Source organism: Neolamprologus multifasciatus, chromosome 10 (assembly GCF_963576455.1).
Source record: "Neolamprologus multifasciatus chromosome 10, fNeoMul1.2, whole genome shotgun sequence".
In the NCBI taxonomy this organism is placed as follows: domain Eukaryota; kingdom Metazoa; phylum Chordata; class Actinopteri; order Cichliformes; family Cichlidae; genus Neolamprologus; species Neolamprologus multifasciatus.
In genome coordinates, this window is record NC_140448.1 from 3,497,738 (window position 1) to 3,524,190 (window position 26,453).

A 26,453-nucleotide genomic window follows, 5' to 3' on the forward strand; every position below is an offset into this window, starting at 1 on the left:
GACGTGACAAAACGTCGGCATGTTACGCCTCGGGAGTGATTTGTCTTCTACAAGCAGTTATAACTCATATGTCACCAGCACTCTCATGACTGAAGTATCTGCCATTGTGTGATGGTTTGGGTGGAGCAGAGCATAGACCATATCAAAATTCCCAAATCTTTTATGACGTGGGCAGCATGGATGTGTAGTGGTTAGCACCTTTGCCTCGCTGCAACAAGGTCCTGGGTTAGAATCAAAGGTTTCAATGCACCATCAGGCCTGACCCTTTCTGTGCGGGTTTACATGATCTCTCTGGGTAATTAAGTGATTTGATGCTTTCTAAGTGACTGTAGGTGAGAATGGATTTCTCTCTCTCTGCGTTAGCCCTATAATAGACTCTTACCTGGCTAGGGTGTAGCTTGCCTCCCAAATTAGAAAAGTGGAAGACAATTGACGTCTGATTTGTAAAGCGCCATTTCAAACATTTACAGATGACCATTTGTTGCTCTCATGTTGGTCCCCATAAGCAGTATTATTTGGGTGAGACAGTGCAATGCTAAGTTATTTGCTAAAGCTAGCCAGGCAGGTTTCCAAGCTACATTCATGAATTCAATTTCAATTCAATTCAATTTTATTTATATAGCGCCAAATCACAACAAATGTCGCCTCAAGGCGCTTCATAGATACAGAGAAAAACCCAACAATCATATGACCCCCTATGAGCAGCACTTTGGCGACAGTGGGAAGGAAAAACTCCCTTTTAACAGGAAGAAACCTCCGGCAGAACCAGGCTCAGGGAGGGGCGGGGCCATCTGCTGCGATTGGTTGGGGTGAGAGAAGGAAGACAGGATAAAAGACATGCTGTGGAAGAGAGACAGAGGTTAATAACAGATATGATTCAATGCAGAGAGGTCTGTTAACACATAGTGAGTGAGAAAGGTGACTGGAAAGGAAAAACTCAATGCATCATGGGAATCCCCCGGCAGCCTACGTCTATTGCAGCATAACTAAGGGAGGATTCAGGGTCACCTGGTCCAGCCCTAACTATATGCTTTAGCAAAAAGGAAAGTTTGAAGCCTAATCTTAAAAGTAGAGATAGTGTCTGTCTCCTGAATCCAAACTGGAAGCTGGTTCCACAGAAGAGGGGCCTGAAAACTGAAGGCTCTCCCTCCCATTCTACTTTTAAATACTCTAGGAACAACAAGTAGGCCTGCAGAGCGAGAGTGAAGTGCTCTAATAGGGTGATGTGGTACTACAAGGTCATTAAGATAAGATGGGGCCTGATTATTTAAGACCTTGTATACATGACCGTCTATATGAGGGGTAGGGAAACTGTCCTGCTGGTTTTAGATATGTCCTTGATCCAACACAGCTGATTTAAATGACTTGAAGTTGTCCAGATTCCTGGTGATGAACTAACCATTTGATTCAGGTGTGTTGACCCAGGGTGAGATCTAAAACCTGCAGGACACCCTCCCTTGAGGCCTGGAGTTCCCCTGGTCTAAATGATAACAGACTGCATTGTAACTGCAATAAATATGATCTAGAAAAAACCAACGGCACAACAGGCAAATCATAGAGGTGCTGTAAAGCCAGCAAAGCTAGCAACTACAGACACCAGCATCCACCTGTTACTTAAAGGATTTCTTAACAAACACACCTCCTTCCAGTTGAAGAAGAAGCTGATGTAGAACATGAATGATCTCGACAGAAAAACCATTTGTAAGAACATAAACATATTATGATGGCAGACCGTTCTCACTCCCGAGGCGTAACATGCCGACGTTTTGTCACGTCCCGCGGCGTTCCTGAGGAACGCGAAAGGAGACCTTCGGCGTTCTTATGGTACGCGGGGGGTTATGGCCGAAATCCAGTGCAATGGCGCTCCCGCGGTAATAGACGTTCCAGCCCTGTATTGACCCTGTGCACGAGAAAATGCTAACTTCCTGGTTTGAGACCGGATGTGGGGTTGTACATTTCCGGTAGCTTTACTTTGCGGTCAATCGCTACTGCGAAGATATACTCCAAAATCATGTCCAAAACTTGAAAACGGAAAGATCACGTTAAGTTACAAAGAGGAGAAGGTGGGAACACTCACCACTGTTGTGTCATAAAAATCTAATGATCAATTTTGACGTTTAAAGAGTTTAGATCGATCAGTTGTTTACATCACTAAACACAAGCAGAACTGCAGCAGAAGACACATCGTCCACATTCAGAAGCACATCTCTGTATAGTGACTGGTCTTATGATTTAAACAGGCAAATGTTCAGCATTCAAACTACAGGTGAAGAATAGTCAAACCAGATGTTTCCCATTATGTCGATATCAGCTAGTCAAGTACACACCTACACAGCATGTTAACAAACCGTGAAAAAAAGCCACACAAAAAATGAATGATTGCTGGTAACGGTTTCTATACATTAGTATTTACGAAGGATATGTTGTGACTTACCTTCAAAATTACAGCGGTCCCTCACTATAACGCGGTTCACCTTTCACCTCGCTGTTTCGCAGATTTTTTAGTGCAAGTTTGCATGCTTTTTTACGTCCTGCGTCCTGATCGCTGCAGACGATCTCCTCCGTCTCTCCTGTACAGTACAGAATCGCTGCATCTATCGCTAGCAGTGTGACTCTGAAGTGCAGTGCTGTATGTCCACGATGTCCACGAAACATTTTGCACCGTCAAAAAATAAAATTGGCTACTTGATTTCACCTATCACTGGTTATTTTTAGAACATAACACCTGCGATAAATGAGGGACAGCTGAGAAATATAACATTTGAATCCATTTTCTCTTTTCCCCTGAGGCGTGGGGGAAAAATATCGACAAGTCGATGAACATCATTTACAGATATATTGGGTAAATGCCCGAGACATCTATAGAAATGTAAATCGCCACTTTATTTATTTATTTGCTTAACTTGTTTTGGACCGTATACAGGGCGCGAATAGGACACCGGAAACAAAGCTCCCCACAGGCGTTTCCGCACCGGAAGTAGCATATGCTAACGTGCACATAGTCAATTCCAGCCCTAAACCTAACCTTATCCCTAGCCCTAACCATAACCTTTGTCCTGATCTTAACCATGACTTTAATGATGTTAAATAGCGTGTTTCTAAGCGATTTGAAGAAAAAGAACGAACATGTGTAGATTGAGTCCATACGGTTCTCATATTTCCTCATTTTTCCGAGGTCGTCGTTTAGGAACGTGGTGGGTAGCCGAAAACGTAATATGTTGACGATTTGTCACCTAGCGTAAAATGTGACGCTTTGGGAGTGAGAACGTGTTGATGATGGAGGACAAGTACGAAAAAAAGTATTTATTAATTCATTTATTAGTTCGTTTAGGAATTTATGTATTTATAATTCCACTATTTATTGTCAGTTAAATGATCAGATGATGAATTGGCCCACTTTATGAACGTGTAGATAACAAAAGAAAAGGTCGTTTGTAATAAAATTGCAGATTCATATTTTATTGCATAATTCATTAATAAATCACGAAATAGCTTTCCACTATGTGATCACTTTGACCCACCTTTACTACCGTACTCGGTAACTTCACTGGTAAGTGTGGTTGTTTTCTTTACCTTCAGTCGTGAACACAGCTTCCGTGGCATTTAAGTACTGCTTTGCTCTGCATTGTTGGTGGCAGGAACACGGAGGCCAGGCTCTGACTGTGCTGCTGTAGTGCTGGGACGTCATCCACGCTTGACTGACGCGTGAGTCACGGCAGTTCATTAAGTGCTTCAACGAGCCTAACCTGTAGGGCCACACGCGCGGGAACCACTGCGTGATTTGTGCTCTGGATCTCTGAGCAATGCTGATATTGTCAGTCCTAGTTTATTTATTTAGACGTGGATCTGATCATTCTGTGGCGTTTTCAGAAACGTCCTTCAAATGGTTCACGCGTGGGGTTTTATTGCCCCCCGTCCTCTGCATTGTACCTCAATACATAGTGCACTGTGGGCATAGCCTTTGCACGCCTTTTAAGGCCCTCCTTATGTGCAGTAAAGCCTGTGGACTGCTGGACACGACTCCCGTTTGCACGGTGGAGGAGCTGTGACGCGTCCACATCACCAATGCAAATGAGACCGACTACCCCTCCTTCTCGTCCCCATCACCTCCTCTTTCTGTATCTCTCTCTCTCTCTCTCTCTCTCTGACACACAAGCACATACACACGTACTGCCTGCGCTTTTTATCGCCGTGCCAGCCTTTCGGGGCGACGGAAAGCAGCGCTGGCTGAGAGAAAGAGAGAGGGAGAGAGGGAGAGCGAGCTTATATAACAGCTCTGGGAAACGCCGAGGACACACTCGGTGCACAATAAAGCGAGGAAAACAGCGATCTTAACGGCTATAAACTGATAAGTGATCGCGCGGTGGAAGGATGCCGCGCCGCTCCGGTGCTGAAGGTAAGCCGCATGGTCCAACATTCAATACTGTAAATGGTGGAGGCACAGTGAGGGGCTTTTAAGATGGAAGACCTCGGCTTCTTAAATAGGTGATGCGTGTTTACTCTCGCTTGTGATTCATTTGCCTTTCAACCTCCCATCCCGTTCCACTAAATCAATTCAGCCACGCGTCTTTGTTTTTCACCTCGAATACACAACCGCGAGTTATTTTACGCGTAAAAACGTGGAGTTGAACATAACTTGGGCACTTGGACATGATCGGAGACTGTTCACTGAGCAAACTGTTGCTTCTATCATAGGGAGCATCACCGCACCCCTACTTTTTTGAGGGGGGGTGGTGGAGTGTGTCTTAGAAGGCCTTAGATGAAAAGTAGAGCTGAAGGGCATGACGGTGTGTGACGGCCACCGAGACAACGAGGCATTAATGGATCTCATCGGATGTTCACTTCACTGCTCCACTCTTCAGTCAAAGTGTCAGGCTTCAGAGAACACTGCGAACACCACAGTGTTTTTCAGCGACCCTCAACATCTCATCTTTGCATGTTTCCCCCCCACTCATCACTTATTCATCTCTCCACGGATGAGGCAAGAGTTTGTCTGCGCACACTGCTATGATAATCCCCATTTCATAAGCACCCATAATGCGCTCTCCAGACAGTTTTAATCACATGATATTTTTTTTCAGTGAGATAGTTGAGATTTGGAAGCTGGGAGATAAGAACGCACTTTAAAACCACAAAGGTTCGGTGTCGTTTTAAAATCAGGAGTCGCAACTTTGGGCAGCAATGTGATCTAAAAACAAATGCGAACAATGGAAGCAATGGAGCAGCACCATGGGATTTGTTGCAAGACGCTACAAGACAGAAACACAAGCCGCTATGTCAACATAAGCCGTGAATCTAATTCACCAGTCGGGCTCATCTTTTCCTTTTCATTGTGCTGACATATGGAGAAATACGCTTGCATTAAATCTAGCTGCTGCTATTTTTTCTGTTTTCTCCCCCCAGCTTACACCCAAGGATCCCCTTGGAGTCACTGACCACAGCGTTGGATATTAAATCTTTCTGGTGTGATACATCCATTGTTACGCTGCGGATCTCCGACTCTGTGGCTCCAAAAGGACCAAGACAATGTGTGCACCTCTGCTAGATCCTACAGGTCTTGTCATTATTATGAAGTTCTAAGTAGGTTACAGATCTGCTCTCTCTCCTTACTCGTCAAATGGCCTTCCACTGAGCTGCGAGACCGTAAACGGTATAGGAATGGTGGCACCCTTCTACAAGCTGCACTGCCTCCTGAAGCGGGCTCAAATGCTGCTGCTCTGCTTGGGCATCGCCTATCTGATGGCAGGCAGCATCCTGCTTCTACAGCGCTCCAGCATCAGAGTGGCTCAGCCAAACCTGGCCAGCTTGCCCCCCCTGTGGTCCCTCTCTGCACCTCCTACTGCCCTCAGGACTGCAGGCTTGGGCATGAGGGCACGCTCCAGATGGGTTGCCATTCAGGCTGCGTCTGGAGGGGGAGCCAAGGCAGGAGGGCGACACTGGACTGCTTCCCGAAGCCTGGGGGTCCAACACTTGCATCATCGCTGGTTTCACAGTCTGCTGCCAGAGAGTCCAGAGCAAAGAGTCTCCGTCCAGAGAAGCAGCAGGCACAAAGGTAAATAACTGTGCACAGCTATGAATTTGCACATTGAGCTGACGCTGCCTTGCCTCTATCACTTGTGGCTCGACAAGCTTCACTGCCGTTTTTAGTATAGCTAACTAGCCAGCAGACAAAACAAGCACTGGTTACTGCGTCGCCCTATTTAGATGTATTAGTGTGCCAGTGAAGTGTTGATGCCTTTAACGTGCATCATGACAAATGCACGATTCTTTACGTGGAAAAAAGATCTTCTCTGTCAGAATGTAGAGCTGGGATTTTAAGCACTCTAACACGTTTTAGATCTGCTTTTCTAAAACACCGGGACCTCTGCTATGTCACTGACTTGCACCTTCTCGCAAACCGTATGAAGGCCACACAGGTGACCGTGGTCAAGCTTGGACAACTCTTCTGCCATTAAATTAAAAACATATATTACAAAGTCTATGACAACACTCTGGGGGAAAAAAGTGGCTAAAACACCCTATGATCATATTGATTCCCCGTGAACAACATATCAGGAGCACATATGCACGTTTATTTTCTATTTTTGGGCTTTCTGTTTTGTTCAGATAGCCAGGGGCTGGGAAACCGCACTCTCTGCACAGGACTCACATAGTGCACTCACAACAAGCTTCATTCGACATTTATGAACAGATAATCATGACCTTAGAACATTTAGAAGAGCTTCATTATACATTTATATAACATTTTACATTTGGTTGCTTCAGATCTTGTAGATGAAAGATAGAGCTCACTGATCCTCTCGAAACCAGAAGAGTAAAAAAAAAAAAAGGCAGGCGAGCACTAAAGTAGCTTCCAGAAAATAAATTAGTAATTATGAAGCTAAAAAAACGATATAATTTCTTACTTGCACTCTCTGCTAAGGAGCCCTCACCATTACTTGAGTACTTTGAGATATCCGTGGAGATTTACTCTATTGTTTAACTGTGCCTGTCAGCACCTTTTTGCCATTTTGCTGAAATGATAAATACGTTGGAATTACCTTCGGTGGAACATTTGTTCTTTCAGCCCATTCTTGAAAAGCATCCCGTAAAAGCTCTTAATCCTTTTTTTAAACAGACACTACATGACCGTTCAGTCACTAAGTAGGGTAATACAGAAGAAAAATGTTTGAGGCAAGAAAGAGATCAGTTTCAGTAACAGCCATCTGGCAAAGGGTCTTTTTTAAAAAGTATTACCCAGGACACAGAATTCAATTACCCAAGTCCATTGTGCCACAGGCCCTGTGAAAGTAGACGGTTGAAGGGCTGAGAAAAAAGTGTATTTTTGAAGTATATGCATTATTTCAGGATATCAGTCCAGATAATAATGAAGCAATCACTCGAATTCCACAACATGTACTTGACATTGAAATGAAAATCATTTACATGTAAATGCAATATTTAATAACTACATTTAAATTAAATTGTCTTTATATTGCATTAAATCGTAACAAGAGTCACTTTAAGGTGCTTTATCATGTGAGGAAGAGGCCCTCGAGTAACCCAGAGAAAACCCCACAATCAGACAACCTCCTATGAACCAGCACTTGGTGACAGTGGGAAGGGAAAAAAATCCCTCTCAACAGGAAGAAACTTCCAGCACAAGCAGGCTCGTGGATGGGCAGCCGTCTGCTGCAGTCACTTCCCACCATGACTAACACATTTTTAGCCTAGCTTAACATAAAAACCAGACGCTGGTGGGTCTTGTCAGCAGCTTCCAGCAAGAAATATCTCACTGAACCTCTAGTGGAGTGATTCCAAGAAGTCACTGCTTCTGATCAAAAAGCATTTCTGTAAATAGCAGCCCACAAAGTCACCGTTTAGCTTTTGTGTTAAGCAAACAAACTCCACCATGATGGCAGATTCTCACACACACAGAAAGGTGAAAAATGTTAACTGGAGACCTTACTGATATTTGGCCTTCTTACCTCAAATGAGAACCAAAGTAGCAATCTCCATGCTAGCTGCTTTTACACTAAGCTAGCAGCCTACGGTCTGTACCTTCATATTTAGCGTAGCGAGATAAAACAAGCATCACTATTTTCATCTAAAGTTCTGCAAAAGGAAAAATATTTCTGCATAAACCTTTAAATGTGTCGTCAAAATAATAGAAAAGCAGAAAGATGTGATGTGATTGCTGCTATTGTGAATGTTTGTGTACTGGACTACTTGCTGAATAAAGAAAACCTACGACAGTTAATTGACTTGGTAGCAAATGAGTTAATCGAAAGATTAAATTATAATGAAAGTAGGTACAGTCTTAGAGACAGTGTCACATCGATATCAGTTGCAGCACCATGTCTAAAATTATTTAAAAATCACTTTCCTATTTAGTAGAATAGGCAGTGTAATGGAGAGGGGAAATGCTGCTACTTACTGTGAGTCAAGCAGTAATAAGAAGCTAAATCAGGACTATCATAAGGTGGTTCAGCCAAGGTAGGCTGCCATTAAACAGCTCTTACCCATCCAAAACAGTCTCGTTATCCAAATTTCACAGCTTAAATCTCTGGACTGAAGCCCAAAAGCTTCAGGCCAGCACACATTATCTGAATTTTAAAAATGTGATCATGACTTACCGTCCTCTGTTTGTATTAATCACATAATGAAAACAAATACTTACAATAAAATCCATTAAAAGAGATTTTTTTATTTTAATAACAAATGTGAGGACAAGACAAGGTGAGGTGGTTAAACATATCTCTCTATGGTAGCTCATTTATCGGCTGTAATCTGCTGACATATCAGCCCCGCTCCGCTCTGGACTTCCAAAAAGGTGCAAAATCCCAAAAGGCATTTTCATGATTTTAGTCTTTATCCCATCTTTATTCAGTGGCTGCTCTCACACAGAGGGTGCAGCAGTAATAACATCGCACAGTCAGATGGAGAAGTTTGCACATGTATTTTTAGATTCATATATCCATGGATTCAGGAGCTCTACCTGTTCAAACATCTTATAATAAACGTCAGAGATGTATAATACTTTGTATCTGCTGCTGGAAACCCCACACATTGCAGGAATGAGTGACAAATGTATTTATATGTAAAGTACAAATAAGGAGAGATGTGTAGATGGAGATATCACAAAGTATTTGATTCTCTGGCAAAGTTTCACTCAGTGCTGTAAGTGATTTGTACACACAGGTGGCAGCGGTGCAGTGGTCTGTACTCCCGAAGCCCAAAGGCACACGGAAGAGTCCAAGTTGCCCCTTGGTTTCGCTGGGAGTCTGATGTGAACGTAATAGGTTCACTCTGCATTAACTCTGTGATGTGACTGGCAACTCTGAACTTCAGACAAAGAAGAAAAGCTATTTCCATCTGCAGTCATTTATATTTTTACATTTATATTTCCTGGAGCCTTCCATGCGGGTATGTGGACTGTTTGAGTTAGGCAGAGGAGCAGTTCAGAACAGAGCTGGCGTCAGTGACAACAGATATGACGCCGAATAAGTCAGAAACAGAAACAGGAGATTAAGTCAGAAAAAGAGGAGCCGGGCAGGAGGTCGGTTACAAGGTGGGTTTGCAGATAAGGAGCTTAAATAGCATGCCCTCTATGAAATAACCATTTGGATATGTGGAAGTGTATCGGATGTGTGCTGCTACTGAAATCAGTTAATCTGCAGCTGAGCTTGACTTTGTGGCTTCCCTGAATTAATGCTGCACTTGATTTTGTCCTTGTTAAATGCTTTCTCACTACTGCGAACGCTCGGTTTGGTTCAGGCGAGCAGTGGCGGCTGTATGGAGCGTGCATCATTCTGACACGCAGCTCCTCCGCATAATGTCCAGACAAGTTCGGGGCTGCAGCGTGTGTGTGTGTGAAAAAGTCTTAACAGTCTTAGGAGTGTTGTGTTTCTCAGCATCCGACACCCCGTTGAGATGATCCTCCTCTCATCCTGTCTCAGGTCAGCCTGTAATGCGTCGAAACCCTCTTTGTTGTCCTTTATTATGACGCCGCTCACACTTGTGAGGGTTTTAGTATGTAGATCCAGCAGCGAGGCTATGAACCCCCTTCAGCGGACTTTAATGGACACACACAGTTGCTACCCGTGGCAGCAGCACATGTCCTCATTCTTGGCCATCCTGTCATTAGCCTCCTCCATCCAATCCTGCGGGGAAGAATCAGCTCCAGCTCAGCCATCTGTCTTGGTGTTTAAGAAAGCAGCACAGTGGCAAGCCAAAAGTGCAGTCGTTTCTATCGTGTCTGGGAATTCAGGCTGATTCCCTCCATTTACCCTGAGCTGCTATTGCCCGGGGCCTCTTCCTCACTTTGATTAAAACAATGACCTGCACCGCCGGGTGGCTGAGAGGCATAGAGGGGCCTCACCTGATGCCATTTGAGTTTCTTCTTTTGGTGGTCCCAGCCTTTCAGTACTCTGAGGCAGCAGCTACTCCTGCATTTGTTTCTTAGGCGCCGGCGGCTGGTGACTCAGCCTGACTCCAGCACAACAGGCTGGACGAGCTTCAGAAGACATTGCAGACTGATTGAATCACAAATTCGATACGGTGATGCTTGGCCTGCCAGAGATTTCACAGCCCATTGCGTGTTTCCGTCTTGTCTGCTCACCTTGCTGCACATTCCATCAGTCCCCGTCACATGCACCTCTAACACTTATTAAATCCTCTCTTTGACCAGTCGGCTTCGGCCTATTCCGCCACTGGTAGTAAAGTGAAAACAGAAAGCCTTCGTGTCCTTAAAACCTATAAACATCGATACACGTAAATTCATGTTAGGGATTGCAAAATAAACCTAAAAGCCAAGTATGTGCACACGCTCCATCCACCAAAAACTCAGTGCCTTAAGGACTAACAACATCTCGCATGTGGCCTCAAAACATAATAGTGTCAGACTCGAGGAGGAAGATGGAAGTTAAATCTGCACACAAAGAAATGCATCAGCTCCCTCGCTGAAAATGAAATTTATAAAGAAAACTTTAATGTGTCAGCTGAGCAGAGTTTGATGTTGCAATGTGGCAAAGACAGGGATTACATCAAAGACTGAATCTGGGTTACATCTTATATGGCGCTTTAATCTTGTCAGCACATCATAATAGTCTGCCGTAGCCTATTATGCGCTACATCCTTCTTTCTGCACGGGTGATTTTTATTCTAGTGGAAGTAAATAGGTTCACAGTAATGCAGAAATACCAATCATCTACATTGCTGGATAAATCAAGCCTTGCCATGTTATAATTTAGTTGGATGTTATGGCTCACGATACATGCTGCTGTGCATAATAACTGTGAGTAAGTGATGACGCAAAGGCTGTTTTGGCTCTGCAAGTCTTGGAGGATGTGTCCGGAGCCAAACCAAAGATGCCATTTCAAGTTGCAGAGGAGTGTGTCAACGTGTGTGTGTGTGTGTGTGTGCAACATGGACTAAACACAAACATGGACATGCACAATTTGTCTCATTTCTGTTTGATTTTAAAAAACAAATGTGTTCTAAGTTTGCGAGGCACTACGTAGGACATTATTTAGTTTGTCAGTGGTGCTAATGGTGATTATTTTTATACCTTATGAGCAGTGTTGGGGAGTATCGGAATACATGTACCGCCGTTACGTATTTAAAATACAAAATATGAGTAACTGTATTCCGTTACAGTTACCGTTTAAAAAGGTGGTATTTAGAATACAGTTACTTTGTTGAAATAAATGGATTACACGGCGGTACTTCCCTGTTTCATATTGTGGCGGGTCAGGACTGTTTGGGTTTTGTTTGACAGCTACGTTCTGTTGTTCCAGGTGGCAGCGTTACGGTTGCCATGGTTACAGGGTGACGCTCTCTCTCTGCGTGTTTCCTGGGTGAGAGAGCGCCTTTTTGTTGTTGTTGTGCTAAGCTAATAGGCAGAATGCTACAGGTATAGCTCTAAAGAATGTAGCATCATGGGCAGTGTAGTCCGTGCTGCAGAGAGAATGGACTGCCATACACATTATGTGTCTGTGAGCGAGGGAGGGAGAAAAAGGAAAAGTACGAGCTGTCATGGAGCAAAAACGGGAGCTGGAAGCATGTAAATATAATAATAACCACTGCAGCCAAGAAGAGAGCCTGACGAGCCCAGTTGTAAGTAAGCTATTAAGACTCGACTGTACACCGTGTTCGTGTTTTCCTCCAAAAACAATAAGTTCTGTTGGAGCAGCCTTTCAACGCCTCTCTCTGTCTCTGCTAGCAAAGTTGACCCAGACAACAAAGTAAAGCTAGTTTTCAGCTACGAGCCGACACAGAACCCACCGTATTAGCCAGAGGTCCCTTTACTACGGTTCGGAGCCGCAGACCTTCAGTAACAGTAATAAATCACAGCAATAGTACATTCATGTAGTTGTAAACAGCATGATAATATATTAAGTAATCCAAAGTATTCAGAATACGTTACTCTCATTGAGTAACGTAACAGAATACGTTACAGAATACATTTTGGGGCATGTATTCTGTAATCTGTAATGGAATACATTTTAAAAGTAACCTTCCCAACACTGCTTATGAGTCTGTCACTCAGTTTAATTTGGCCAATAAAGGATGATACGCGAAAACTAAGGGAAAATTCAAGGTCAAATAAAAGAAAAAAGAAATGCGTTGCTGGAAATCCGTCCGATTCTTGAATGACAAGTACCCGATTCCTGTTTTATTATTAGATTTGACCATAAATGTGTACTTTTCATTCAGCTGCCTTGGTTTTGTGATTGCGCACGCTGAGTGCCACCACAGGACTTTTCTGCCTGAATGAATTTTAATTTCACATTTCTTGTCTTCATATAGGAACCTACATCGGATGCTTCCTTCACAACGCCAGCGATCGAGCCCTGGGAGGGACCATGCTTTACGACCTGCGCAAAATGACCAGTTCTTTGTGTCAAGACACCTGCTCGGAAAGGTAATGCGCTCACAGCGGGCTCCGGTGAAGGGACCACAGAAAGCTCGCTGTGTGAGTAAATGCTTTGGATCTCAGTCTCCTCCATGAATGCCTCCTGTGTTTTGAGCTATAGCGGAGAGCCAGGTGGCTGGATGACAGTAAACGATGAGGGGGTGAGGAGTGAGAGAGGGGAGAATGAAGAGCAGGCCAGGACAGAAGGCTCGATCTGTTGCAGAAAAAGGAAGAAGGGAGGTGTTTGTGTGTGTGTTAGAAAACGCTTAATGAGCTGAGTCCAGCAGTCGGTGAATAAATCAGTGGTTAGATATGTGCTTTTCCTGTGGACGTGCTGTGGTGTGAAAGTCTCTGACTGGGTCAGCGTGAGGCGAGTAATCAGCGCTGCCACATCCTCAACAAACCTGTTATTAAACATGTAGAGACAGGTGGAATTTTTCAAACACAAACCTGCTTGAATTATTCCTTTTTATATGTTAGCAGCCAGGAAGCAGTGCGTCCCCAGTGAGACGGGAACAGCCGAGGACAGATGGATGCTGCCAGGCAGATAGCTGGCGCTTCCATCTCAAATGCAAACCCACCCTCTGCATGTCCACATGGAAGGCAGTCTCGTTACCTGAGCGAGCCAATTACCGCAATGAGCAAAAGTAAAAAGTCAAGGCAATTTATGAGCAAGCTTCAAAGGACATACATGAAAAGGTCAGTTTTGATGAGGTCTGTCTTTCCCAAGGAGCCTGGATAAAGGAAGAGGAAAGGGGGATGAGTCACAAGAGCCTTGATATGTAAAGTACAGATCAGAGGTGACTGCACTGCAGCCAGAAGAAGGCATTACACAGTCAGGAGAGTGCAGAAGGAAAAGCACTGATGGCTATCGCGGGGAAACTGGACGTGTAAGCCCGGAAACTTTGGGTTAAATGATAAGTTTGAAATGTTATCGAAAGTCCTGTGGGAAAGCATAGCCAGAGGGTAATAGCTTCAGGTTATGGATTGCCATTGGCTAGGGCAATAACTATCAGTGTGTGTGTGTGTGTGTGTGTGTGTGCAGTGGTTACCAGTTTGCAGGTCTGGAGTTCGGAGCCGAGTGCCACTGCGGGAATCGGATTAGCAGCCCTCGGGCTCCGGAAGAGGATTGTAGTCTGGTGTGTCGGGGTGAGAGGGGGTCTCCCTGTGGCGGCGTGGGCCGTCTCTCCATATACAAGGTGGAGGAGCAGCTGCCAGGTCACAGAAAATGTGAGTCGATTTCCCTCAGGGAAGACACGGCACCGTTTACTATTTATACCCTGCACGGGCTCCGCAGATGAGTGAAGTTAAATTCTCAAAACACAACAACACAGAAAAGTTAAAGCTATGCACTCCCCACACCACCATCTATAACGCTGCCACATGCCGCCGTGCAACCAAAGCCTTATACAGCACATTTGATTCCTCTGTCCAGGAACTGACTTAGAGAAAGCGCCAACAATCAGATGACTGCTATAGATAGCAGTTGTGTTATTGTAAAGGTTGACCTTACCACATACAGGATGTTGTGATTTGGTGCTGTATGAATACAACAGAGTTTAAATTGAACTGAATTTAGTACCACAGGATCCAAAGTTTCTACTGTCTCAACTCAACATTTTCTTCTTTGGTGAATCCAACGTTTCAGAGGTATACTGCCATCAGTTTTTGTTGTTTTCTTTTCTCTAGTGCAGGGTGTCCAACTCCCACACAGCTGAATCAAATGGTTGGATTACCTCTTCAGTATGCCATCAAGTTTGGCAAAGGCCTGGTAACTAGTCGTTCATTTGATTCAGGTGTGTAGGAACAAGGATGTGTCTAAAAGCTGCAGGACAGTAGCTCTCGAGGACTGGAGTTGGACACCCCTGCTCTAGAGATGTTGTCAAGTTGGTCAGCGTGTCACTTCCACGGTGCATTATTCATATTTTGTTGGTCAGTGAGGATGCGTTGTCGATGCGATGAGGGAGGATTGTTTTGGAGACACAACCAGAGAAGCATCTTTCACATTCATCATCTTTTGTCTGGAACTACCCAACATTTCTCATATTTTGAAGGTTTTATCGTCATTTACTTCCTCTAAATGTGTCACAACTTAACCATAACTTTGCTTTGTCTAACCCAGTGTTGGCCAATTACGTGAATAAAGTACTTAGTTACTAATTGCTGATTACATCTCCAAGAAAATAGTCCCATTACTTTACTGATTCTTTATTTTCAAAAGTAATTAGTTACTTTATTACTTAGATACTTTTTAAAAACATGATACACAACCTGAATCAGTAATAAAGCATTAGGCCTTCCAACCCAAATCTATCTTTTTCTGCATAATCCATCATATAAAATTGAATCAAATGGAAAAGTCACTTTTAATAAATTGTTTTATTAGTTTTAAACTTTTATGCATCAAGCAAAAATTAAATTATATCCAACAGTCTCTGATTGTTGGATATAATTTAATTTAATAACATTTAAACCTATTCTGCATTTTCCAAGATATACAATAAAATAATGTTTTGTGTAAAACACAGCAGAACATAAATAAAATCAAAGATTCAGCAGCACTAAGTCCTGTCGCTCTTGAATCTATTTTCAGTTGTTTAGCAGGAGTGGGGCCTGTGGAGGTTTGCCCGGAGCCGCAGCGGTCATGTCATGGAGGGGGATGGGAATTTCACATTCCTGTGGTGGCGTGCCGGGTGCTTGATCAGATTTGAAGTTTAATTTTTCGCTGTTTCTTCCACGGACGTCGCACGCTCGTACGCCATTGTCATGAGTAGGGATGGGTATCGTTTAGGTTTTATCCGATACCAGTACCAAACCGGTACTTTGAAACGGTGCCGGTGCTTAAACGGTGCTCGAACCGGTGCTTAAAGAATGGAGAACACAAAATTGGTCCAAAAACCTCTCATGTTCAGCTGTTTGTTTGTAAAAAGATAACAATGTTAGCCTTTTCTGCAGCTATGGGGCATATATGGTATCACTCTTGGCTGGAAGCAGCTTAATCAATGGAAAAAACACAAACTTTGTCCAAAAACCTCTCATGTTTAACTGTTTTCCACTTTTTCTTTGGTCATTTTAGCCTTTTTGGCCAGGGTGAAGGGAGTATCTGCCATCAAACAAGAAGACAGCCGCATGTAACTACGATGGTGTTTGCTAGTTCACCTTACATGCATTAATGTAATAACGTGGTTAGCCTACTCAACGTAAATTACACACGAACAACATTAAGCTACTCACGCAGAGAAGAACGGCTGCTGCTGCATCATCATCCTCATCATTTCTGCTACACTGGCAGGGCTAGAGGCCAGGACTCTCCTCTTTGGGTTTTTGGGGGATGTTGCTAACTCCGGGTCCGATAACAGGCAACCCACCCAAAGTAGGTGTGCTCGGTGTGAGGTCTCGCAGCAAGCTATCAAATACGGCGCATTTCTCGGCTTTTAAAAAAATGCTATGCGTCGCCAGGTGTTTCATCAGATTTGAGGTGTTACCTCCTTTGACAGTATCACAGTATCAGCTTAAAGCACTTGTTGCAGCTGCTGAGTTTGCATCTTTTGCTGTGAAGTACAGCCAGACTTTGACCGCTTCGCCTTGGGCATTTTTAATCTGTAGCTCTGCTCTAAAAGAACGTACGTACCTGGACCCGCCTACTATCCCCGGAAACGTAAAATGATTGGCTAGAATCTAAAGTGTATCACAGCTCAGGAAAAAAAAGCCCCCGAAATGTACGCTGCTTTTCAGTCTGGTTACTACCGTTTATGTCAGAACCGGTGCCATGATGGCACCAGATACCGGTACCCATCCCTAGTCATGAGACACTTTCACAAACAAAATCATGGTTTAGTAACGCAGTAATGCAGCGTGCTTACTAGAAAGTAACAGTAATCTATTACTTTATTCCAATAGTAATCACTTACTTTACTCATTACTTGAAAAAAGTGGTCGCATTACAAGTAATGCGTTACTGCCCATCTCTGGTCTAACCTAACCACTCCGGAAAAAATGAAAACGTCTGATATGAACCAAAGAATCAGATAACTTTTGGGATTCACAGCTGGGAGCAAAGAAGAAAGTTAAGTGAATTACAATGAAAAGCACAGCAGGATAGGATAAGGATTTGTCTTAGTGCATAGTGTTACAGAAGGAAAGGGGAAGGTGTGTGAAACGGTGGGGGCTTTATTCAAGAAGGATTATCATAAAAAGGTATTTATCAGCCCGCACATCAACACACACACATACACACACACACAAACAGCTTGAGCTAATTTGCATAAATGAACCGATGCCACTTGTGACTAAAATGATGCATTGTATTAGGTTTACACCTAATGCAAACTAAATTAAGTAATAAATGGAGCAACAGCGAGCACATATTTAAACCATGAATAAATAATGAGCAAACATTTAATATGCTACTAACAAATAAAAATGCACTGAACTCCTTCCGTAAGAAAATGTATGCATGTAATAGTGTTTACTCTCCACTTGTCTGAGTCATCTCAGACTGTGTGACAGACCGGCTGAGATGTGTCAGCATTTCTTTGGCTGATGTTTAAATTGACAAATCCTTCCATCGCCGTTCCTGCGGTCATCATATTTGTCTGATGCACACCTAGAAAGCGGGCTGCGTTGCTGCGACAGCCATCTGCGAGCTGTCATCTGTTGATGCTCAGACATGCATGAGTGACAAATCCTGTTGGTTCTGGTATTGTTGTAGTATTTGTAATGCAAAATAATAACAAAAAGATAACACAGCAACATCCTGTTCTTTGTTATTTTTCATGCCATTGCTTCCTCTGGGAAGATGGTCTTGACAAAATTGTGTTACTGTGTAACTGGCAACTGTGCTTTGTTGTTATTCCACTCCTTTGCGTCTTTGCAGTATTATGCCAAGTGTAGCTTTAAATTTGACTGGTGATAATTTTTTGGGGTCAAGTCCAGTTCTTGGGTTTGTCACCCCCAAACATGTCTCTTTTCATTATGGCGAAATAGCGAAAGTTTTGATCTGACCATAATAGCTTATCTCTGTGATCATCTGCAAATTTCAGTTTGAAGAAGCAAGGATTTCTTTCCTGGTCGACACCGTCTTAGACCATGGCAATGTGAATCTTGCTTCACTGTAGACAGTGACGCTGGTGTTCCAGCGGTTTTCAGTTCATGACAGGTTTGAGCGTTGGTGGTTACTGAATACACCCATTCGATTTCCTCTCATATGCCCACATAGCAAAATTGGAAAGGCCTGGATCTGGCCCACACAATGTGCTTACACATGGTCCACATACCACAAAGAATGACGGCCCTTTGTTGGCCCAGATCTGGTTTGCCAGAGGTGGCCCACACATTGGCCAGCACAAGGCCAGTTGCAGACACACTGGTGGTCCTATGCTAGCCCAGAACAGATGTCAGCCTAATGTGTACTTGAATCAGCCCATATGATAACAACATGTGCCAGAACATAATAGTGCAAAAGTAACATGACAGTGAATCTTATATAGCGCTTTTCTACTCAAAGGTCTCTATACAACATGCCACATTCACCCAATCACGCACTCTCTCTAAACTGAGTGCTTCCTAACTGCATTCATACTAGGGCTGCCACGATTGGTCGACTAGTCACGATTACGTCGACTATCAAAATCGTCGACGACTAATTTAATAGTCAACGCGTCGTTTGAAGCTTTGTAAGATCCCAAAAGACGCAGGAATAAGTAGTAGGATTTAAGAGTGTAATAACGGACTGAAACAGAAGATGGCAGCACTGCATGTACAAGGATGCCAGCTGCCGTTAAACCCCGAAGAAGAAGTAGCTGTGTCCCAGAATTCATAGCGCAGCCCAGCTCAGTTTCCAACAATGGCGGCAGCTAGTTAGTTTTAATATTACTCTTATTATTCTTTCTGGATCACAAAATAAACGTTTAACATATTTTCAGGCGGGAATGTAGCTGTGTAAACCTCAAATATCTGCTCAGTTTATCAAGACACCACATATTTTCAAAAGCGCTCCGACGTTTTCGGAGACGTCTGTTAGCCACTAGCTCGATAGCTAGCCGGGGGCTAGGCTCACTAGAGCCGTGAGCAGTGTTGCCAACTTAGCGACTTTGTCGCTATATTTAGCGAGTTTTAGCGACTTTTTTTCAAAAAAAGTCGCTAAAAAAAGACGTGAAAGTGCATATCGCTTTTACTCTCAACAAGCAGCCGGTGCTGTAACGCAGTCAGTTCTTTTACTCTTTTACTCTTATGCTGTTTTGTGGATCACAAGGTTTAAAACTACTTATAAACACACAAAGTAACTCCACCAAAGTGCCTATTTCGGGTCACTTTTGCCGGTCCAAGCCTGGGTAAAGGAGCAGGGTTGGAATTGTGACATTAAAAAAACAATAATTGCTAAAATAAATTTAATTTGTAGTTCTAAATAAATTCTAAATGCATTTAGGACGTTTTTACTCACTTTATGTCTCTTCCACGATGTTATTTCTCTCTCCAACAACATAGATTACAATTACATTAGCATGACCAATTATGCAAATTAGGCGATGACGTCATTTAGCGACTTCTAGCGATTTTTAGGACAGCCAATAGCGATTTTCCTTACTGAGGAGTTGGCAACACTGGCCGTGAGAACACCAGACTCCCGGCAAATCGTTTTCCAACCCACCGCTGTCTTTCGCTACTCAGGTTAAACATGATATATAAGTCACTTAGATAACTTAAAAATGTTATTGTTTGGCTTTTTTCAGTATTTTATTTGTTCCTGAGTAAATCGGTTTGGCTGAGATTAAAGTTATAGTTTTTACACAGCTGAATAAACGTCAAGCAGACAGCTGATTATCAGAAGTGTGAGATGCTCCAGAATATACTCCGGTGTCCTGTTATATTTTAGATAGCAAGGAGTTTATTAAACTTCACCGAAACAATCTGCAAATTTCATTTAAATTCAATAAACTATCATCTTGTCTTTAGTTTTAGTTAGCACATACCTTACACACTTAAAGCTGTAAGCTAATGATAGTTATATAAGAGCAGATGCTGCTGGTGCAATAAGCTGTACGTTTTACGTCCAACGGATGATGATCTGATTAGTCGACTAATCGCAAAAATAATCGGTGACTAGTCGACTATCAAAATAATCGTTTGTGGCAGACCTAATTCATACACATTCACACTCTTGACATGCAGACTGGAAGAGCCAGGGATCAAACCACTAATCTTCCGATCAGTAGGTGACCTGCTCTACCTCCTGACCTACAGCTACCTGGTGATGAACATGAGTAAACCCTCACTAGGTTTTGGATAAAGTGTACACTCACAAGCCTGTCAAACCTGCATTTGAAACCATACCATAGCAGTATAGTATTGCAACATGGCATTTGGGTCTTTTAACTAAAACAGGAAACATAAATAGTGCCATCATTGCCAGACCTGGCCCACATCTGGTTGACATACACCCTGCCCAGTCAGAAGTGCCAGCTTGATGCCAGATCTGGGGAAGACCTGCTTTCTATGAGCCTGGGCCACATCAACCAAACCATGGGCCTGGCCCATATCTGGATGACACACCACTTACCATGCCAAAAGTCAGCTAGCAGTGCCGGCTTGAGACCAGATCCGGGCCAGACCTGTCTGCTATGTGGGTGAGGCTGAGAGTTCAGGTCTTCTTCCATATCCTGGCAAAGTGGTGACACATCTATATAACTTGTACATAAAATTGTTTGAACTGATGATCTTGGAATGTGCAGTTATTTAGAAATGGTTGTAAGAGACCGTGCTACTCATGCTGATCTACAGTTCCCCTTCTTGCTGTTATCGCTGTGAGTCTTAGTCAGTCCAGTCACGTCTGTCAAATTAAATCATTTTTGTGCTGGCAAAGAGAAACTACCAGTATAGTCTACCATGATTGCTAGCAAAGACTTAATTACATTGGTCTTGTTAAAAGTTAAAAATCAGCATAGAACTTTTAGCACCACTTATTAAAATATTTAAGAGTATATATCTACACACTTCAGCCTGTATGTGTACTTTTGAGTCTGTGTGCACTAGGGAAAATCCAAAATAAATGTAAACTTATTTTTAAAGTCATTAAAGACGTATCCTGTATTCCACCCTGAAAAACAAACAGTTCAAAGATATCATTAAAAGCTTCAAATTACCATGACATTCATGCCCATGATGAGTGTCCATAAACCTCTGACTGTATATTATTTGACATACTTAAAGTTGTATTATCTTAGCAGGATGTTGCACAAAGTTAATCTGCCACTTTTAAAATGACAAGCTTTTAACCTGTGTTGCTGTTCTGGATGCTCCTTAATGCTTCATTTTCCTTTTAAAACCTTTTTGACAGCTCATTACTCTTCTTTGTTTTATGACTAAACTCTTGTGGAACTAAACTAATTGTGTATTAGCCCCACAATGACCACGACAAATCCAGCTATGATGATTATCCATAACTTTTTCTTATAACAACTGTTTTCACTTGTGTAAAGATTTGCACCGTCTTCCTGTTGCAGTCAAGGGCGAATCTATTATATAAGCAGCTGATGATCATAAACAATATTAATATTCATGACTGGAAGCTTCGGCGTCTCTGGAGATTTGCAGCTGACTTGTGAATGTATTACACTGTGTACCAGAATTCAGCCAAGTATGGAAAGATAATTATCGCAGAAACCCTTTGGATTTCAATTTCTTTGAAAATCTGACATTTTCTACTTGTTTGTATAGAAATAAATGCTCCCCAATGTTGACCAAAGCAAGGCAAACCCTTCACATGTGTTTTGCAGTCACTAGCAGAGCGCTATTCCTTATCATCCCCGTGTGCGTTTTTCCTCCTTGCAGTCAGAAATGTGCACTACCGGGGTTGCTTCAAGTTGCTGAAAGGCATCATCGGCACCTTCCCCGTCTACTCCTTCCAGCCGAACCTAACCACGCAGTCCTGCATCGAGACGTGCACGGATAAGGTTTGAATTTCTCCTTTGCAAATTACAGAAATGATGATCAATTTATTGCACACTCTGCTTGTGGTTCTCCACTCAGGGAGCTGTCTTCTCTCCCTGGAGAACACATGTAGGAGCGCAGAGCTCTCTGGATTTTTGCTGAATATTTTAGGTTTAATGTGTCTGTAATGAGATGTAGATACTCTGCATCCTGCACTGAGATCTTACTCTGTGCAGCTGCGTCGCCTCCAAAAAAACAGAAATATGGATGGTAGAAATATTGGCAGTGACTGCAATATGATTAATTCTCACCGTGCGGTGTGTTTATGCATGCATATCATTTCCAAAAAAGTTTCGCTTCAGTGTCCTCGTGTTGTGACATTGAGCATTCTAACCTCCTGCTACCTGGCAGAGGGAGGAAAAATAAGAGAGTTGGGATGTTCTGCAGATTTTTTCAGCTGAGTAAATGGACTGGTTCTTATATAGCGCTTTTTTACTCTGTCTGAGCACTCAAAGCGCTTTATACAACGAATTCATTCACCCAATCACTTCTTCTAAGCTCTTAAGTGCTCTATCTAACATTCACACACATTCACACTCCGATGGATGCATCGGAGAGCAACATTGGGTTAGTATCTTGCCCAAGGATATTTGGCATGCAGACTGGAGCAGCCTGGGATCAAACCACCGACCTTCTGGTTAGTGGCTGACCTGCTCTGCCACCTGTCAGGTGGCATTTGAGCTGAGATGACAGATCACCTGTAGCTAGATTAGAAGTCTTTGGAGAGAAAAATTGGTGTGACGAGTCATATGACAACCTGAAGAACATTTGTGCTTTTGGTTTGTAGGAGCTCCCACTGGCTGTGTTCAAGAAACCCCACTGTTTCTGTACATGGACGTCACCTCTTTTCAGTCTCAACCAGCAGTCGGACAACCAGCAGTGTGTGGGGAACCACACCGTCGCCTCTGCACTCACGGCGTCCACAGAGCCTGACCACTACCAAGTTTACCATACCCCTGTGCTTGGTGAGATATTTGTTACACAATGCAAAAATGTGTCAGTCATCTGCACGTGTTTTTATTTGTAAACGTTTTATTTTGAGCCCATCCCACTGTGCCGTGTCAGTCATTTTTTGCTGATGATGCAGTGTAGCTAAAGTTCCAGTCTTGCTTTAATTCTAAAAGGGTCCTAAAAGGAACAAAGTCCCAACTGAGAGACTTTCTGTGACCACTGTGTTGTTTTCTTGGGGTCAGATGCTTAGTAAAAATGAAAACAGTCTTCATCCCAAATTTCAGCTCTGATCTGTGACTTGCAATCCTACTGCAATTTGTGCCACGTAAAGATAAAACTCCTGTGGTGGGGCGTGGTCTGCGGTGCCGTGCAGGGAGGGCGGACGCACCTGCACGGCATCCTTAATCACGCCCGCCTAGTTAAAAACACGGGGACTCAGGGTTTGTGTGTGTTGTGATGTAAATAAAGATGGCTCTGGATGATACTCAGTGGTGCCGCCGTGCCTTGTTCTCGCCACAACTCCATTTCAGGCTCTCTGCTACAATACTTACTATATATTCTCATACATATTCTGATATATTCTGATATTCTGCTGATATACGACAGCTGAAACAAAAAAAACTGTGCTTCCAGACTCCAGGTGCAAAGAGAGGATGTTCCTGCCTCAAAGATCCAGTTCCCTCGTGGCTCTCTCTAGTTTTCCCGGGGCAGGCAACACCTGGGTACGACACCTGATCGAGCTTGTGACCGGCTACTACACTGGCAGCTTCTATTTCGATGGCACGCTGTACAACAGAGGTGGGGAGAGCACAGTCCGTGTCCTGAAATGAGAGTTTAAGTGGGTGCTTGATGAAATATTGCCCTACAGCTGACTGTTATCTATTCATTTATTCATTGGTACCAGGTTTCAAAGGCGAGAAGGACTACTGGAAGAGCGGCCGCAGCATTTGCGTAAAGACCCATGAAAGTGGGCAGAAAGAAATTGAGATGTTTGACTCTGCCATCCTGCTGATTCGCAACCCTTACCGCTCCTTAATGGCTGAATTCAACCGCAAGTGCGCCGGACACTTAGGACACGCCACAGATGCCCAGTGGAAGAGTAAAGGTGATGTAGTCCAATAGAATGAAGTGGCTCAGCTGAAGGTTGCTATAGTTACTGCTGCATAATGTCCTGCTGTTGATGATACAACAAGAGAGACAAGAGATGAACGGCGTGAAGCACCTTTATATTTACAGGCCAGCACTCAAGTTTCACTCCTGAGCACGAGACATCCACCCTTTAAGAAAAGTCAAACTTCGTCTAAACTTTGTTCCACTAAACAATTATCTGTTGAGTAAAGTCTAAAAAATGCATTCAGGCATAGCAGACATCAGATCACACCCTTCATTGTGTCTCGTTTGTGGCTTTTTGGGCGAGTCTCTGCATGGTCATATTGTTCCCACGTACTCGGGCGGTATAGCGAGATTTATGGTCGAGCATAGGCGATGTGTTCACTGTCCACTCCAGCCAGGAGACCGCTTTCCAAGCAGATGCTTGCATTACCTGTGACAATCAGAAGCAACGGGAATCTTGGAGGGCTGGATAGGAGCGGTTGAAACCGTAAACGTGTACGCAGACGGACCTCTGCGGGATCGTAAATCTCGTTATTGGCGCCGCTGCGGTTAGGGCCGTCATTTCACAGGAAGAAGTTTCTTAGTTGGTTGTAGCTTTATGCTTTTCACTTTTTTCTCTAACAGATCTCAACATCGTCTCTTTAATATCTCTCCTCACAGGTTTTAATTGAACTTTTTTACAAGTCGCTTGAACTGAAACGAGTTTACGGGGACTACGTTCACCTATTTAATCGTTTTTATTTGCGCTGAGTTTTTAAATGCCTCCGCTCCACACCGTGGGGTTAAAGAAGACAACATTCATGTTGCTCACAGCACTGAAAATCTTTGATTTTCAAAAGACAGTGAAAAAGCAGTTTCTTGGTCCCACTGAAAGCTATTGACAGAGTGTTCTGAGGATAATGCAGAATACAGATGAGTGTGGACTGAAAGCTACTGCTGTGGCATCACGCTGCTAAGCCATCTCCACGCTGCATTACTTCTTGACAGTTTTTTTCTTTGTTTCTTACAAAATGTAACTACAATGTCTCATGCATAGTTTAAGAACGTAATGAATGTTATAGAAAAGTTAAAATATCTCATTTCAGTCACAGTTGAGTCCCAAACTTAAAAACACCTCGATGCTCTTACACAAAAAACGCAAACAGAATAAAACACCAGTTCCACAACCAGTTAGTTAGAGATCCAACAACGAGCCAGCCTGTCTATACCACGGGCATATACGCACACATGCTGTATTGTCTCCTCTCTGCCTGCTTCCTGGCTGACATTCCAGTTTCTCTCTTTTTTTCACACGATGATGAATGATGTTTATCATCTGATTGCAGTGCATGAAATCATTTGATTTATAGTCTTCACCTTGGGAGTAACTATGTTGAAGTTGTACTGCCGTTTGATATCCACACAGTGGAGCTCTCCACAGTTTTTACGCATATTTTTTCACGTAGTTTGTGTCATAACCAGTTGAGTCGCGTCTTCCACATTTACACAGATAAACATTCACACAGATGATCATTTTTTACTTAGTTCTGCAATCAGTTCCTTCAACACTGACACAGACACAAAAATGAAAATTCTGAGGAGCAGTATATTGATAAAATCCAACATCTATGTGTGATTCCTGATCAAATTAGCTATAAATAATCCAACTGTACCCTCTTTCACTTGCAGAATGGCCAGAGTTTGTCTCCAGCTATGCCCCCTGGTGGGCATCTCATGCTGTGAGCTGGCTGAAGTTTGGCCGTCGCCTCCTGGTGGTGCATTATGAGGAGCTGCAGCGAGATCTCCTCCCCCAGCTCCGGCTCATCACGGCCTTTCTAAACGTCACTATGACAGAGGAGAGGTTTCTGTGTGCGGAGAGCAACCAAGACGGGCATTTCAAACGCTCAGGGGCTCAGCGGCCCTCTTTTGACCCATTCACGCCCGACATGAGACAGATGATTGACTCCCACATTCATGCTGTTGACCAGGCGCTGCAGAGCAGGAACTTTAGCGGACTTCCGCAAGATTACCTCCCCAGATGATGATGTGAAAAGGTCACGAGGTAGTTCTTTAAATGACTGTGTGTGAGAGGAAAGGTTTCCACCGAGTGCTACGTGGGGAGCAGACACACGCTGGCTATTGTAAGCCCACCTGACTCTTTAATAAGCCAGTCACACTGTGAATGCCCGTAGAATCAGAGAAACTCTTTAGAGGTCACTGGAGAAAAATTTCAGTTCATTGTGAAATTCTACAGAGAACAGGTATGAAAGCGTCAAGGCCAGGACTGCCTCTATGCAAGCAGCAAATATGACGATTACTCAGAAAGGATTTGTTAGGCAGCAGATCTGGATGTATCTGTATGTCCTTCAGAGCTGCTGCATGCTGTTATATGGACATGGACTCAGAAATATGGTGATGACAATGAAAACTTCTCCAAACTGTATGAAATGTTTCTATTAGCATTTTATTTCATTAAATGCGTTTACTTTGAGCTGGGTGCAGTTGCGCACACTGGCATCACTTGAAA

At 43.3% G+C, this 26,453-nt stretch overlaps 1 protein-coding gene across 1 annotated transcript; it reads left to right on the forward strand.

Annotated features, from left to right (window-relative positions):
• The first annotated feature begins 4,027 nt into the window (after window positions 1–4,027).
• On the forward strand, window positions 4,028–26,453 carry wscd1b (WSC domain sialate O sulfotransferase 1b). The gene is made up of 9 exons (XM_085175933.1): window positions 4,028–4,396; window positions 5,404–6,052; window positions 12,790–12,904; window positions 13,941–14,125; window positions 21,725–21,846; window positions 22,671–22,848; window positions 23,468–23,632; window positions 23,739–23,939; window positions 25,616–26,453. The coding sequence occupies exons 2-9, from the start codon at window positions 5,659–5,661 to the stop codon at window positions 25,966–25,968; spliced, it is 1,713 nt and encodes a 570-aa protein (XP_085032059.1). The 5' UTR covers window positions 4,028–4,396; window positions 5,404–5,658; the 3' UTR covers window positions 25,969–26,453.

Coding starts and splice junctions, on each gene's coding strand:
- wscd1b (XM_085175933.1), top strand. CDS start 5,659: ATGGTGGCACCCTTCTACAAGCTGCACTGCCTCCTGAAGCGGGCTCAA. Junction 14,126..21,724: donor GCTGCCAGGTCACAGAAAAT/GTGAGTCGATTT, acceptor TCCTCCTTGCAG/TCAGAAATGTGCACTACCGG. Junction 21,847..22,670: donor TCGAGACGTGCACGGATAAG/GTTTGAATTTCT, acceptor TTTGGTTTGTAG/GAGCTCCCACTGGCTGTGTT.